Below are 12,274 nucleotides of genomic sequence, written 5' to 3' on the forward strand. Positions count from 1 at the left end.
AAAAAAAAAAAAAAAAAAGAGAGAGAGAGAAGAAAAACCACACACCACCAGAGGGCTGTTGCCTGCAGGAAAATGAAACTGCTACATTTTAACGCTGCAGTATAATTCCACTAACTCCACAGGAGCATAAATAAAAGTGACCAAGTTATAAATCTCCCATAAGTAGAAGACACAGCATCATACAAACACAGCTTCACTCAGTGACATTTTGTTTGAGATACTGGGGACAGATGTCCTTAAGGAAAGAAACAACAAAAGTCAGCCTAGCCACAAATTGTCAAAAGAGAAACATCAAAGCTATTTTTTCTATTTTATTAGATAGTTAAAACAAGTTCAGTTTTAAATTGCAGCCACAGAGAGTTCAGCATTAATTTATCAATATTACATTAATCAAAAGGAGACGTCATGAAAAGAGTATCATCACTTGGGCAGACCAGGCTGTATGGTCTGGTCTGTTCTCAGGAGATGAAAATGCCCAGTTACATTAAATAAAATGAACTTAGCAAAAATGAACACTAGTAAAAAACCCTAAAATAAACAAAAAACATCACTAGGCCTAAACAGTAGGGTTATCCTAGTAGGGTTATTCCATGCTGCTTTTTATTTCTGAAAAAAGTTATCAATACTAGCTGGCTAATCCTATCAATCCCAAAATGGAAGTCAAGCATTATCTTAGTTTTACAGCAGGGTACCGCAAAAAAAAAGAAGAGATAAATTAACTTGCCAAAGGCTCCACTCCAAGTCAATGGCTGAGCCTGTCAAGGCCAGTGAAGACTACATAGTTATTGTTTCTTAACAATCTGCCTTATAACTGCATAATAACATCAACAGAGTCTGTTTTGTACGTCTCTACTACTCTTCGCCCCAAAAACGACCCAGCTAGGACTCTGTAGCATTTTAGAAACTGTAAGAACTGTAAGAACACAAACAGGAATCCAATCTATTCAGAAGTTGGATCTAACAGGACTTGTGCGTATAGAATAATCTTTAACACCAGAATTAGAGCTCCACAGGATCAAGCACAAGGTTGGTATTTTACATACACAGAAAAACCCAACCCTGAAATGAAGCATACTGCGTATTTGTATACATTATGAATTGCTTATCCACATCTGACATACCACATTGATTTGTAGCTGATGCAGGGTGTATAAAGAAAGCAAAACAAAGGAAAACCTGTACAAGTAAGTAATGAGGTAAAGAACGGGAAGACTGAACTTCTACACAGGGCAAGGTTCTTGGGTGCTCTGGTATGTTTTGAAAACTGATGCAGCCTGTACAGCCGTATTTTCACTGCTGTTTGTGACAGGAGACAATGATGTTACCCACCAGTGCCAGTTTCGCCTCTGATTGCAAGGTAGACATACCCTTTGATCAGGATCCTTTGTCTTGCCATGTTTTCAATTCCCACCATTTCCATGAGAAGAAAAAGGCCTACGACACACGTTTTTCCTCTTTGGTGGGCTCCTCAGAAATTTGCAGTAGAGAAGTAGAGACTTTAACAGTAAATATGATGTTAAGCTGGCTATTCTAATCAATATTTTTACGAATTCTTGATAAGCAGTCTACAGACCACCTGGTTCCACAGAGCCACAGGCACCAAAACATTGAGAATATAAAACAAGTACTGGTGAAGATGAAGAGGCTCTCAGCTATAACTCATCTGATTCAATGGTGATAAAAGTAATGGCAATGACAAGCATTATGACACATATCTAGAAACTATGCCTATTTTTGCATATTTTCTTCGAGCAGGAAGAACCGCCTGGTAATAAGATGGCAACTATCACAACCATGCTAGTAGCCTTGCTGTTGCTTTCCCTTGCAAAAATAGTTCTGATAACGGTATGGTTATTTTCTACGTCCTGAAATATAATGAAAACTGGTCAGGTGATCTCAGTACATATGCACATGTAGTACACTAAAGAGGAATTACTGCTAAAAGTATTAAAATTTTTGCTTGCCTTAATTTGTCTGTTAGCTGAGCAGACAGACTTCTGCTTTAAGGATGAAAGATTTGTAAAATGCTGGGCCTGTATTTTCAGTTTGAATTGAATTCGCTTGCACTATCATTCCACTTTGTGCTCTAATTTGCTTGAATATTCACTGCAGAGGAGATGAACTTATAGGCTGCTCTTAACTAGAACACTGCCAGAGGTGAGAAGCTTGCTCATGGGTCAAACTTCCCTCTCAGATAAATTTAAGCAAGGCCTTGAAGTCACTGGGGCTATGTAGATGTAACTGAGTGGGGAATTTGACTAAGTAATGTCTTCAGGAAGCAACCAGAAGCAAAAGAGATGAGATTTCACAAATGCGAGCAAAGAAATAAACCACAGGCCTAGAACAAAAGCAGCACAAAACCCCAGAAACACTAGGACGGATCTTTCTTTGTTGTCAATGATTACAGACTTTAATCAAGCTTTACTGATTTATAGGACTGGGAAGTTTGGAAATAAAGTGTAGATTTAACTAGCTTCAAAAGCTAATGAAAAACTGCTGAAGTCTGGTGCTTGCTAAGTATAAGGAATCTTAAAAGCTGTGCCACTCATAGCCACGTCTTTTCAACAAAACAAATGCCCGTGCTTAATAGGACTATAGAGCTTGTGTCATTGCCAAGTTCTAATATAATACTTGGCTTTGTGGTTGGTGACAATTTTTGTACAGACAGGCATTGCAAACACACAAGCAGCTCTCAGTCTTCCTCTTAGCTTTCTGTAGGAAAGGACTACTTCAAATACTGCCACTGTACCAAAATGGATTAGACAGACAGGATAAAATTAACACGGTTTTGGTCCAGATCAGTTTGCTTCTCCTAGAAACCAGATCTTCCACTATTTTTCTTCTAGTCCACAGTGCTTTTAATAACTAAATGACAAGGGTAGTCAGTTTATGACACATAAGGCTGAGCACACTGCAAAAGCTTGTTAATATGTATGTAATATAGACATTATTACAAACACACACATTATCACACTGATTTTTTTAATCCCACATTAAGAACATACTGCAAAAGATAGCAAATCAAAATTGCAAGAGCCTGAGGATATAAAGAAAGCACATTGTTTTATAAGTAGAAGCAGGCAGCCAGAAGACCACTTACTAAATGGATGCCTGAAAACCGTTTTCCATCTTTTTTTTATTTTTTCAAGTTAAGCACTTCACTGGAAAAATTATCATGCCTATAGTTCCCCATATAGTATTAGAACACTAAAACAAAGAAGAGATAGTACTTGTACACCCTAAGCCGCTTTATGCTGGTTTCTCTCCCCAGTCCCTCCCTGCAACCTGTATTAAGCCATTTACCGTGAGTTGATGTTGTAAATCTCGGCACAAAGGTTTTACCAGCAATAATCTCCTTTTGTTAGTAACTGGCAAGGCAACTACTTTTCCCAAACTCCTTAATTATCATATTACTGATTATCAGTGTGTAGGCGTTTTAGATAAGAAACTGAAGAGCAGTCTGTTATCAGTGGTAAGCTACACAAGGAATGGTTCCTTCCAATCTAACCTCACTCCTTCCACCACCCCAAAATGAAAATATTTATTTGAAAGGAATTTTAAAAAATCCCATTGTTTTCCTTTTAAGTATACAATAATCTCTATGCAAGGATGCCAGAGTAGGAACAGCAGACGTCTAAAAGGAAGAAACTGCCTGGCACAGCCATGGCGGGCAAAACAGTTAAGTTCAGTCGTTAAAACTTTGTAAGAGAGTCATCTAGGACAGCTTTAGGTCTACTTTAATTTATGTCAGTTGACAATGATCTCTTTGGCCTTCAGGATATAATAAAATAATTTTCTAAAAATAAAACAGAGAGCTGACAACTCAAGATAAGTTGTTCTGCCCTACCCAATTCAGCACTGAATGACCATCCTTCAGCGACCTGCACCAGGAACTCTGCACTACTCTGAAGGCATGAAGGCAACAGCACCATTTACAAGAGACTGTTTCTAGATTTTGCTTAAACACCATGATTTACTTTCTTGATCCATATTGCTCTTCATCCTCAGTCTCATGACACACTTCCATATATTATTCTTTAAAAACTGTGTCCCAAGGTCATTGCAAAAAAACCAAACCCAGTATATTCCTATTTATATCGGACAATGGCAGTCTCACAGGCATCTCTGCCACAAATGATGCATTCAAGAAAAAAATGCTTGCAGCTACATCAATAGCCAGTAATACACTTTTATGAAAGGAACCAATACAATTTCCTCTATTCCACCTAAATTCCATTTAAAGCTAATTTTCAAAAGCTATGAAGTAATGAAAAAAAAAATCTTGTTTTTTTCCAGAATTTTATCAGTAATGTTTCTAGTCTGTAAACAGAACTAAAGGAATTAATAAAAATGTTATATCCCTATTCAAAATTAAATGCAGAATAAGAAAAATAAAAGTGGGTGAACACTACTAATATGTTCCAAAAGCAGGCATTTGAAATTAAATAAGATTGGTTTGGTCACATTTGTGCACCTTTTAAAAAAATCCTTATGGAAAACTACACACCTTCCACCAGCGGTGCTAATGGGAATCATGTCCAAACTTTCCAGTAAAACTAAATTCTCAGTTTGCACTTGCAAACATTTACAATGCAAATGCTTGCATTTGCATCCAAGTAGAGCGTAATACTCTTATGCAATATATCCAACAGGCTGCATCCCAGAGTACAATTCAAACCTTGGAATATTAATTAAGTGCAACCAGTCCATAAGTGAGGTAAAGCGTTGGGGAAAGGAGGCAAAAACAGTTGTTTACCAGAAAATCTGAAACGAGTAAGGACTTAAAGGAAATCACTCTGCACTTACAGACACTGCAGATGAAGACAGTTCAAGTTCATTAAGAACATTATTTACAACAAATTACTCCTGTTACTCTTCAGATCAGTATGGACATTTTGTAGCAAAACAGTACTGTTTATGGATAAACTGAAAATGGAACAATCTCCTCATTTTCCGTAAGAGGAACTAACGGCACTATTGACCAGGATTGTTAAACATCTTGGGTTTGTTTAAAACAAAACCAGAAAATTTCTTTGGGATATTTCTTAAAAAAACAATCCATGTTTGCATTCCGTCCTTATCTATTTACCATTGGCCTGATGATCTTCCTACTGATGTCAGGTCAACTTAAAACACTGACTAACTTCACGAGCAGTTTACAGTATCTCAGCATTTGAAGAGAAGCACTCCTTGAGCATTCATTTATGTCTCTGCTTTTACTCTATCTGCATGGAAATCTATACCCAAACTTTCGCCTCTTCTTATTTTGACTGTTCTTCTAGGCGCATAACAAATTCCTCATGCAACATCTCTTACTTCAGAGGGCATACTTCCACATTTCTCAGTGTCTTTCAAATTTTTTTCTGAAAGCTGGAATTCTTTCACCACTACTTTTGTTCTGTATTATCTACCTACTAATTCTGAAGTCGCTATCAGCGTTTATCATCATCATTGCAATTACTGTTCAACTCTCTAAAGCATACAGTATCAAAGACTGCCTAAAATATAATGTAGGGAGTAAATCTATAGTATACTGAAAAATATTGCAGCACTGGAGAATCCAAAACATACGCTGGCTGCTCTGCTTAATTTACAAAAGGAATTGCAACAACACACTTAAAATACTGCATCTGCTCTTCTCATGGAGTCACAATTTTTCTAGACATCGTGAAGAATTCCTCTCAAGAAGTAAATACTATCGAAAACCTTTTTAAGTTCTCCAACATCCCTCATCATTCTAATGCAGTCCTTCCCACAACATAGGCACAAAATGACATTAAAGCAGTCACAGAAATTAGAAAAGTGCTTGAGCAGTGCAAGAAATCTATTTGTGAAATCACTGCTTCCGTAGTTCCTGCTGATGTCTGAAATGTAGGTATATAAATAGACATACAGTCCTACTCATTTGACAGTATCTGAATTTTAACAGCTCTTGGGTGAGAAAGCTTACTGTGCCTTACAATGAAGGACAATCATTCAGAACATGCTCCTGTTTCAACAAGTTCATAATAATTCTGCTACTGATAGTAGGGTAAAAGACTAATGGTGTGCCTCAACAAAGCTTGCAGAAGGATGGAAGATAAAAATTTTTATTGTGGTTAGTAAACAGAAATTTGCTCTAAAAAAACCAAAAAAGTGAGAGTCATAAACTGATATCCGAACTTTGCAGTTCAGACATACAACATGTAATAAGAGTTTTACTTCAGTCAATAATGCAGGCAAACAGTATTTTGAACCACCAGATCAAAGGAATATAAAGTTAAGAAAGACCAAATCATGACTTGAAAATCCATGAAGTCTCTATGATATAACCTTTCTTGGCAAAATTCCATTCTTAAGACCTTTACTGCCCACATTATTGCTTCCACTATTTTATTTCTATCATTACTAGTCTACCATTGAAGTCTTCACAGATTATCATGTCAACGGGTGCAGATTCACCATTTTAAAACAAGCTTTTTTTAAGGAAAGTAAAATATGTATATGAAAACATTAACAGAATATATACTGGTTTGGCATTTGTTTGTTTAAAAAGGTCGTGGAGAAACTACAATGATTTACACCTCTATAATGACATATTCACCTAGACAGCGAAATGAATAAATATGTACTCTTTAGAGTCTCTCTAGATCCAACACACTAGGTCAGAAAAAAAAAAAAATTACAGCAGTAGTATGAATCATGGAATCATAGAACGGTTTGGGTTGGAAAGGACCTTAATCTAGATACAACCCCCCTGCCATGGGCAAGGACACCCTCCACTAGACCAGGTTGCTCAAAGTCCCATCCAATCTGGCCTTGAACACCTCCTCGGATGGGGGATCCACAACTTCTCTGGACAACCCTGTTCCAGTGCCTCATATTCTTTGTTTAGCCTACTTACCTAAGGAAACCAAGCTTCTGAGATCATGGCTACCATAGGTCTGGAGCTTTCAATTTCAACCAAATTCGACAAATAAACTCAACTAATTTCAGTTTCTGCCAGTGTCACAGAAGGAAGTGGTTAAGACTGTAAAGAAACATCCTGTTTACACCCTCACTGAGTAAAAGGCTATCAACTTTGCTAAGACCCAAATGTTATGATTTCTGTTCTTACATAACACAATAGCATACTGCTGAATACTTCCTCAATGGCTCAACGTTATACACCGAAATAACTGTAGGTTACATGGTATACAATGCAGAAAATGGACCCACAACACTTTTTGCAAAGGTTAAAGGCCATGAGTTTCAATTGGTATTCTTTGTATCAGATATCTGCAGAATGAGGCTTAAAATGGAATGAAACACAACAAAATGGATCAGCAACATTGAACTTTTCATCACGTTTATCTCAAAGAGAACAGGGTAAGTCCCACTTAGAGTCAATGTTTTATTGCTTGTGGACCAAGCAGCAGCATTTCGGAAACTTCAACTGTATGTTGAACTGGTGCCATGGCAAACAATGATGCTGTGGCCTATATAATGACTGTCAAATGAACCACACACAAAACCCCTCCAAAACACGGAAGCCCTTCACAAGAAGTACTTCAGTTCCTCATCTTTGCACTGATTAATAAATATTCACTACAGTTGACCTGAATTACTCTTAAGACTTTCAAGGGTTAATGAGGCCAAAAAAAACTTATGAACAAACATATCTGTGTAATTAAAAAAAAAAAAAAAAAAAAAAAGCAAGGAATACAAAAGAAGCTGGTTTCACACAGAATTAGTGCCAAACAGAGAAATGCCCCCGTCTGATCTAAAACTAAAATAGCGCTTCATGATCAGGTATGACTGGGGTTTCTCAAGGCACACTGTTTCCACGTGTGTTATTGCAACATGACACACATCTTTTGCTCATTACCGTTAATTACAATGAAAACCTCCTATAATTAACTGTGGAAGAATGTATCAATGAAACTTATATAAACCAACCCTTCCCCATACACTCATATCCATAGTAATGAACCTTTGCATTGACATTTCTGTAAAATATTTTTTTCAGTACAATAATTAAGATTATGCTGCTTCTTGCAAAACCATTCAAATACAGATTCTATGAGCTATTCCTCCAGCTGCAATAAACAAAAGATGCTCTGAATTCAACCTATTACAAAAGAAAACCATCTTACTACAGCACTGAAATTATACATTGAATTTGCATGCTACATTATTAAAAATAACTTTCCTTAGCTTGTCTATCATTCCCAGTACCAGCAAAGAGCTAAGCACATTTTTCAGCACTGCCCCATGTAGACCTTTTCCAACTTCTCTAAGAGCCCTAATCCTCTCTTTGTGGCATCAGTCACCCTCCACAAGCCTGATGCGCCAGCACAGAAGGCCGCTCAGGACAAATTTTGCATACCTGATTTTGAATTCTAATCAACACTTCCAACAATGGTTGTTACCCAGCAATTTGAACTGAAAGCATTTCCCTGTCAGTTTTGCCCACCCACAGCCAGATGTCATAAGGTCCCACTAACATGACAGACAGGCAACTAGGGCTCTCTGCAGGGACCAGTAGGCAGGCTGCTGTTGGTAAACAATTTGTTTTGGGTATTAAGGTGGCAATTAGTGAGAACTTCATGGTGAACCAGCGAGAGTTCTACTTACCATTATGTTCTCCCTCCTTGGCATTTTTTCCAAGTCTGCCTTGAACTATGAACCCATACTCCTTTCCCTAATCCCCTTCTTTTGATCTCAGTAGAAGCAGGTGAGAATGATTAATACATGTGTATAACAGTAATGTATCTGGTAGTAAAGCAAAACCTGCCTATCTGAAATAACTTTATAAATTCGAAATAAAGATTATGGATATGAAGATCACTGCAAAATGGATAGGACTTTGCAACAAAACTTACACTTTCTTTCCATTCATATTACATTTTGCCAGATTTTCTCAGTCTCCCCCATTCCCTTAAAAAAAAAATATATTTCAAGCCATTACCTCTTGATCTTCCAAGCTTTAAAGTCAAGTGCTAAAGGAATGCCTACAACTATCATCTTCTTCAGCCGTGTGCTACTGCAACCCAAATTAAAAGTTACACACCATGACAACACAGTATGGTGAATCAGGTCCTCATACTGCACTTGTTGACCTCTCCCTAAAATGCTGCAGGTTGCCTGCTTACCCTCCAAAACAAGCAGGGTGAGGACTAGCTACGTACCACACAGTGTTCATGCCATTCTGCATGCTCCCAAATGTGATTAGCACAGAAAATGCGAGAAGACCAGAAGGCATCTTTCCATATTTAGCCATGTATATTTAATACCAAGTTAGATTTCACCTCAGTGCATTATTCTGTTCATCAAGGGTGGGTATAGCAAGGAAGACACAGACTGACATCAGGTACTTTTAAGATTTCTCTTCCTCTTCCCCCCACCTCCAGCTTCTATGACACCATGCATTGTGCATTGTATGTGCATTCATGTGTGCAAACAGCAGAGACCTATCTATAAAGATCAGTTATGTGGCAAAACTGCAAAAGGAAACTTTCACCCTTGTCCAGCTGGTTGAATAACTGCAGAGGCCAACAGCAGCAAGCCTCTAAATACATCCTCTTCTTGTCCCTCCACCCCCACGTCTCTAATCACTTAGGAGGAAGATAGGAAGATTAGCAGAGAGGAAAAAAATAACCAAAGCTGCAGATAACCCTTTAGGACCACATTGTCAGGCTATGAGACATGGAGCAAAAGGTTAATGCAGCTGTATTTTCAGGAATCTCATAGACAATTGCACTTAAAGTGGAGGGAGAGGTGCTGAGAAGGTGAAAGGGAGAAAAAAGGAAATGGTGATGAAGACAAAAATGAATGTCATCTACAGCTGGTTCTTTGATCACCTGGACTATCCAGGAAAGGATTATCAGCAGAAATAGGCCAGTTTTATTACCACCAAGCTGCAATTTTTTTTTGTATTTCCATTATCATTATCAGAAAATATTTTTAATAAGAATATAGCTGCAGAAGTAATGGCTTATTGAGCTATGCAAAGAATAAAGGTGGTAACCAAAACAGAGACAGAGAGCTACATTTAGCAGCTGATACACTGAAGAGATTTGGAAAAAAAATAAATACAAATAAAAGTCACTTTCACTAGAAGACAATGTCATCTTCATCCATGTCTCTGAACGGTTGCTATGGGGTTGTGAAGAGAAGGGGGAAGGACGGGGGGGGAAGGATGGGGAGGGGGTTAAAAATCAATCATCTCAGAAGAGCATTGCTTCTTACAGAGAAAGATCTGGATTTTGACTGTGTCCCTAAGAAAATTGCGGACTGCAGAGCTGCTGCCACGCAGGGCAGTGAGGATGCAGGCAGAGCAGAGGCAGCAGCTGGGGATGGAAACGCCTATTAAATCCTTTAGACAACAGATGGGCAAAGCTCGGCTGGGTTATAAAAAAAAAAAAAAACAAAACCACCACCACAATGCATCATGTTTTATTGTCCCACCATAATGAACAACACTTAACATCCACATGCCCAAAGAAGCCCCTCTATGGCTGATCTTCCCCTTTTGCTAAATTACAACCTCAAGTTTCAAACCAGTTTTGGGGGGCTTCCCACATAATCAATTTGCCAGATCCCACTGCTTATTGCACCTGATACCAAAAAAAAAAAAAAAAAAAAAAAAAAAAGGAAAAAATTAAATAAGGAAGATATTTGGGCATCTGTTTAATGGTTTTTCTTCCAATTAATACTCCCCCTGCCCTTGAAGTGAATACACTATCCAAGCAAGCAACAGTAAGTCCAGGTCTTGAATGTATTTAGGGGATCTAATTATGTCATGTAGGGCAGAAGCACCTGCTCTCTTCCAATTCCCTCCACTCGCTTTCCTCTTTTTAATATTTCTTACCATTGTTCCATTCAGGAAAATCTGCTGGGGGCGAGTTTCATAAACAAGCTTTAAGAAAAATAATTAAATAACCTCCCCTCCCCCCCAAATCCCTCCTACAAAAACACAGCATAATCAGAACGAATTCTGGTACCGATACTATATTCTTCTTTTATTTCAGACCCTACCCACAAAACCCACTAGCTCATCCATCCATATTTGCTAAATACCCATAGCAGTTAGTGTGAGGGACATACTGTACAGATTTCCACCCCCCCAAACTGCACCTTAAGGACTACACCCTTTTCAATCATGATGTCATGAAATACTGCTGGTGACTCCCCCACTACCACCACCACCACCTCTTTGGTATTACAGGCTGTGAACCCTTCATTTCAATATAATTTGATTAAAAAGAAAAATGCTCCTAAGTAGGGCAGTGAAAAAATCAGTGTGAAAATTCAGCACCAGAAGATCATCTATTTTTTTCCTCTGCATGCACTCTGGCTGTCATCAGAACAACACCCATTAGCAGGAGTAATGAACAGAGAGCATCCTAGCTTTCTTTCAAAAAAAGAAAAGGAAGAAAGGAAAGAATTAAAATGAGAAATAAAAATAAATAAAGGCAAAAATCCCCTATGGATATTATCTCCACTAAAACACCAAATGAGAAAACTGGAGCCCTTAAATACCCTATCCCCAACACCTCACTGGCTGCTACAGCACCTTCCCCTAGCGCCAGTGCTGCTGCAAAAGAACCAACCTGTCTGTCCTTTTCCTAGGGTTTTTTCCAAACGATAGGGTCCAACATATTGTGCATGTTGAGCTCCGCTGCCTTCTTTCCCTGTTGATGTCATCTCTACCTGGATCTGTAATTCTGCAATGTGTATGTGCTGATGAGCCGGAATTTCTCTCTCTGCAGTTCTTTAAATTCCCACTTCGCAGCTGTGCAAGCAAAGCACTCTTTCTCTTTGCTTTAGTCCAGTTGGTTGCTGATTTTTCTCTTCTTCCTCTTCCTTCCCCCTCTCTCTCACGTATGCGTTTTCTCGCTGGGTCTGCCTGAGACGCTGATGGACGAAGGAGTTATTTTAATGTTCAAAGAGGGGGGATCTACGAGCCAAGCCCAAGGAGCATGATGCTGGTGATCTGAGCTCCGCACGCCTTCTTCTCTCTAGGAGCTGTTCAAGGGAGAGCCAGAGCTAGAGCAGCGGAAGAGCTGGGGGGCCGCAGCTGTGATTGACATGCAAAACAGCCAATCGCCTCGTCTCATACCTCCTTCTCCCCCCCCTCCTTCCACTACCTTTTCTTTTCCATCAGCAGCAGTTACTGCCTGTGTCTGCAACGGAGCATCATGATCAATGGAAACAGAAAACACCTAAGTTTATCAATCTATCGATAAGGCATAATTAAATCAGTTTAATTTGTATTTTATTTCAAGGCCCAAACATACCCGTTTTGGGTTTT

The 12,274-nt window shown here is 38.6% G+C and overlaps 1 protein-coding gene across 14 annotated transcripts in view; it reads right to left on the bottom strand.

Annotated features, from left to right (window-relative positions):
- Window positions 1-12,028, bottom strand: part of BRSK2 (BR serine/threonine kinase 2) — a 317,085-nt gene extending 305,057 nt beyond the window's left edge. For all 14 annotated transcript variants that reach the window (XM_054068445.1, XM_054068440.1, XM_054068444.1 and 11 more), the window contains exon 1: window positions 11,574-12,028. In XM_054068445.1, the coding sequence (XP_053924420.1) occupies window positions 11,574-11,667 (94 nt within the window). In that variant the 5' untranslated portion in view covers window positions 11,668-12,028. The remainder of the gene's footprint in view (window positions 1-11,573) is intronic.
- Between the last annotated feature and the right edge of the window lie 246 nt (window positions 12,029-12,274).

The sequence above is a fragment of the Cuculus canorus genome, chromosome 5 (genome assembly GCF_017976375.1).
Source record: "Cuculus canorus isolate bCucCan1 chromosome 5, bCucCan1.pri, whole genome shotgun sequence".
Classification (NCBI taxonomy): Eukaryota; Metazoa; Chordata; class Aves; order Cuculiformes; family Cuculidae; genus Cuculus; species Cuculus canorus.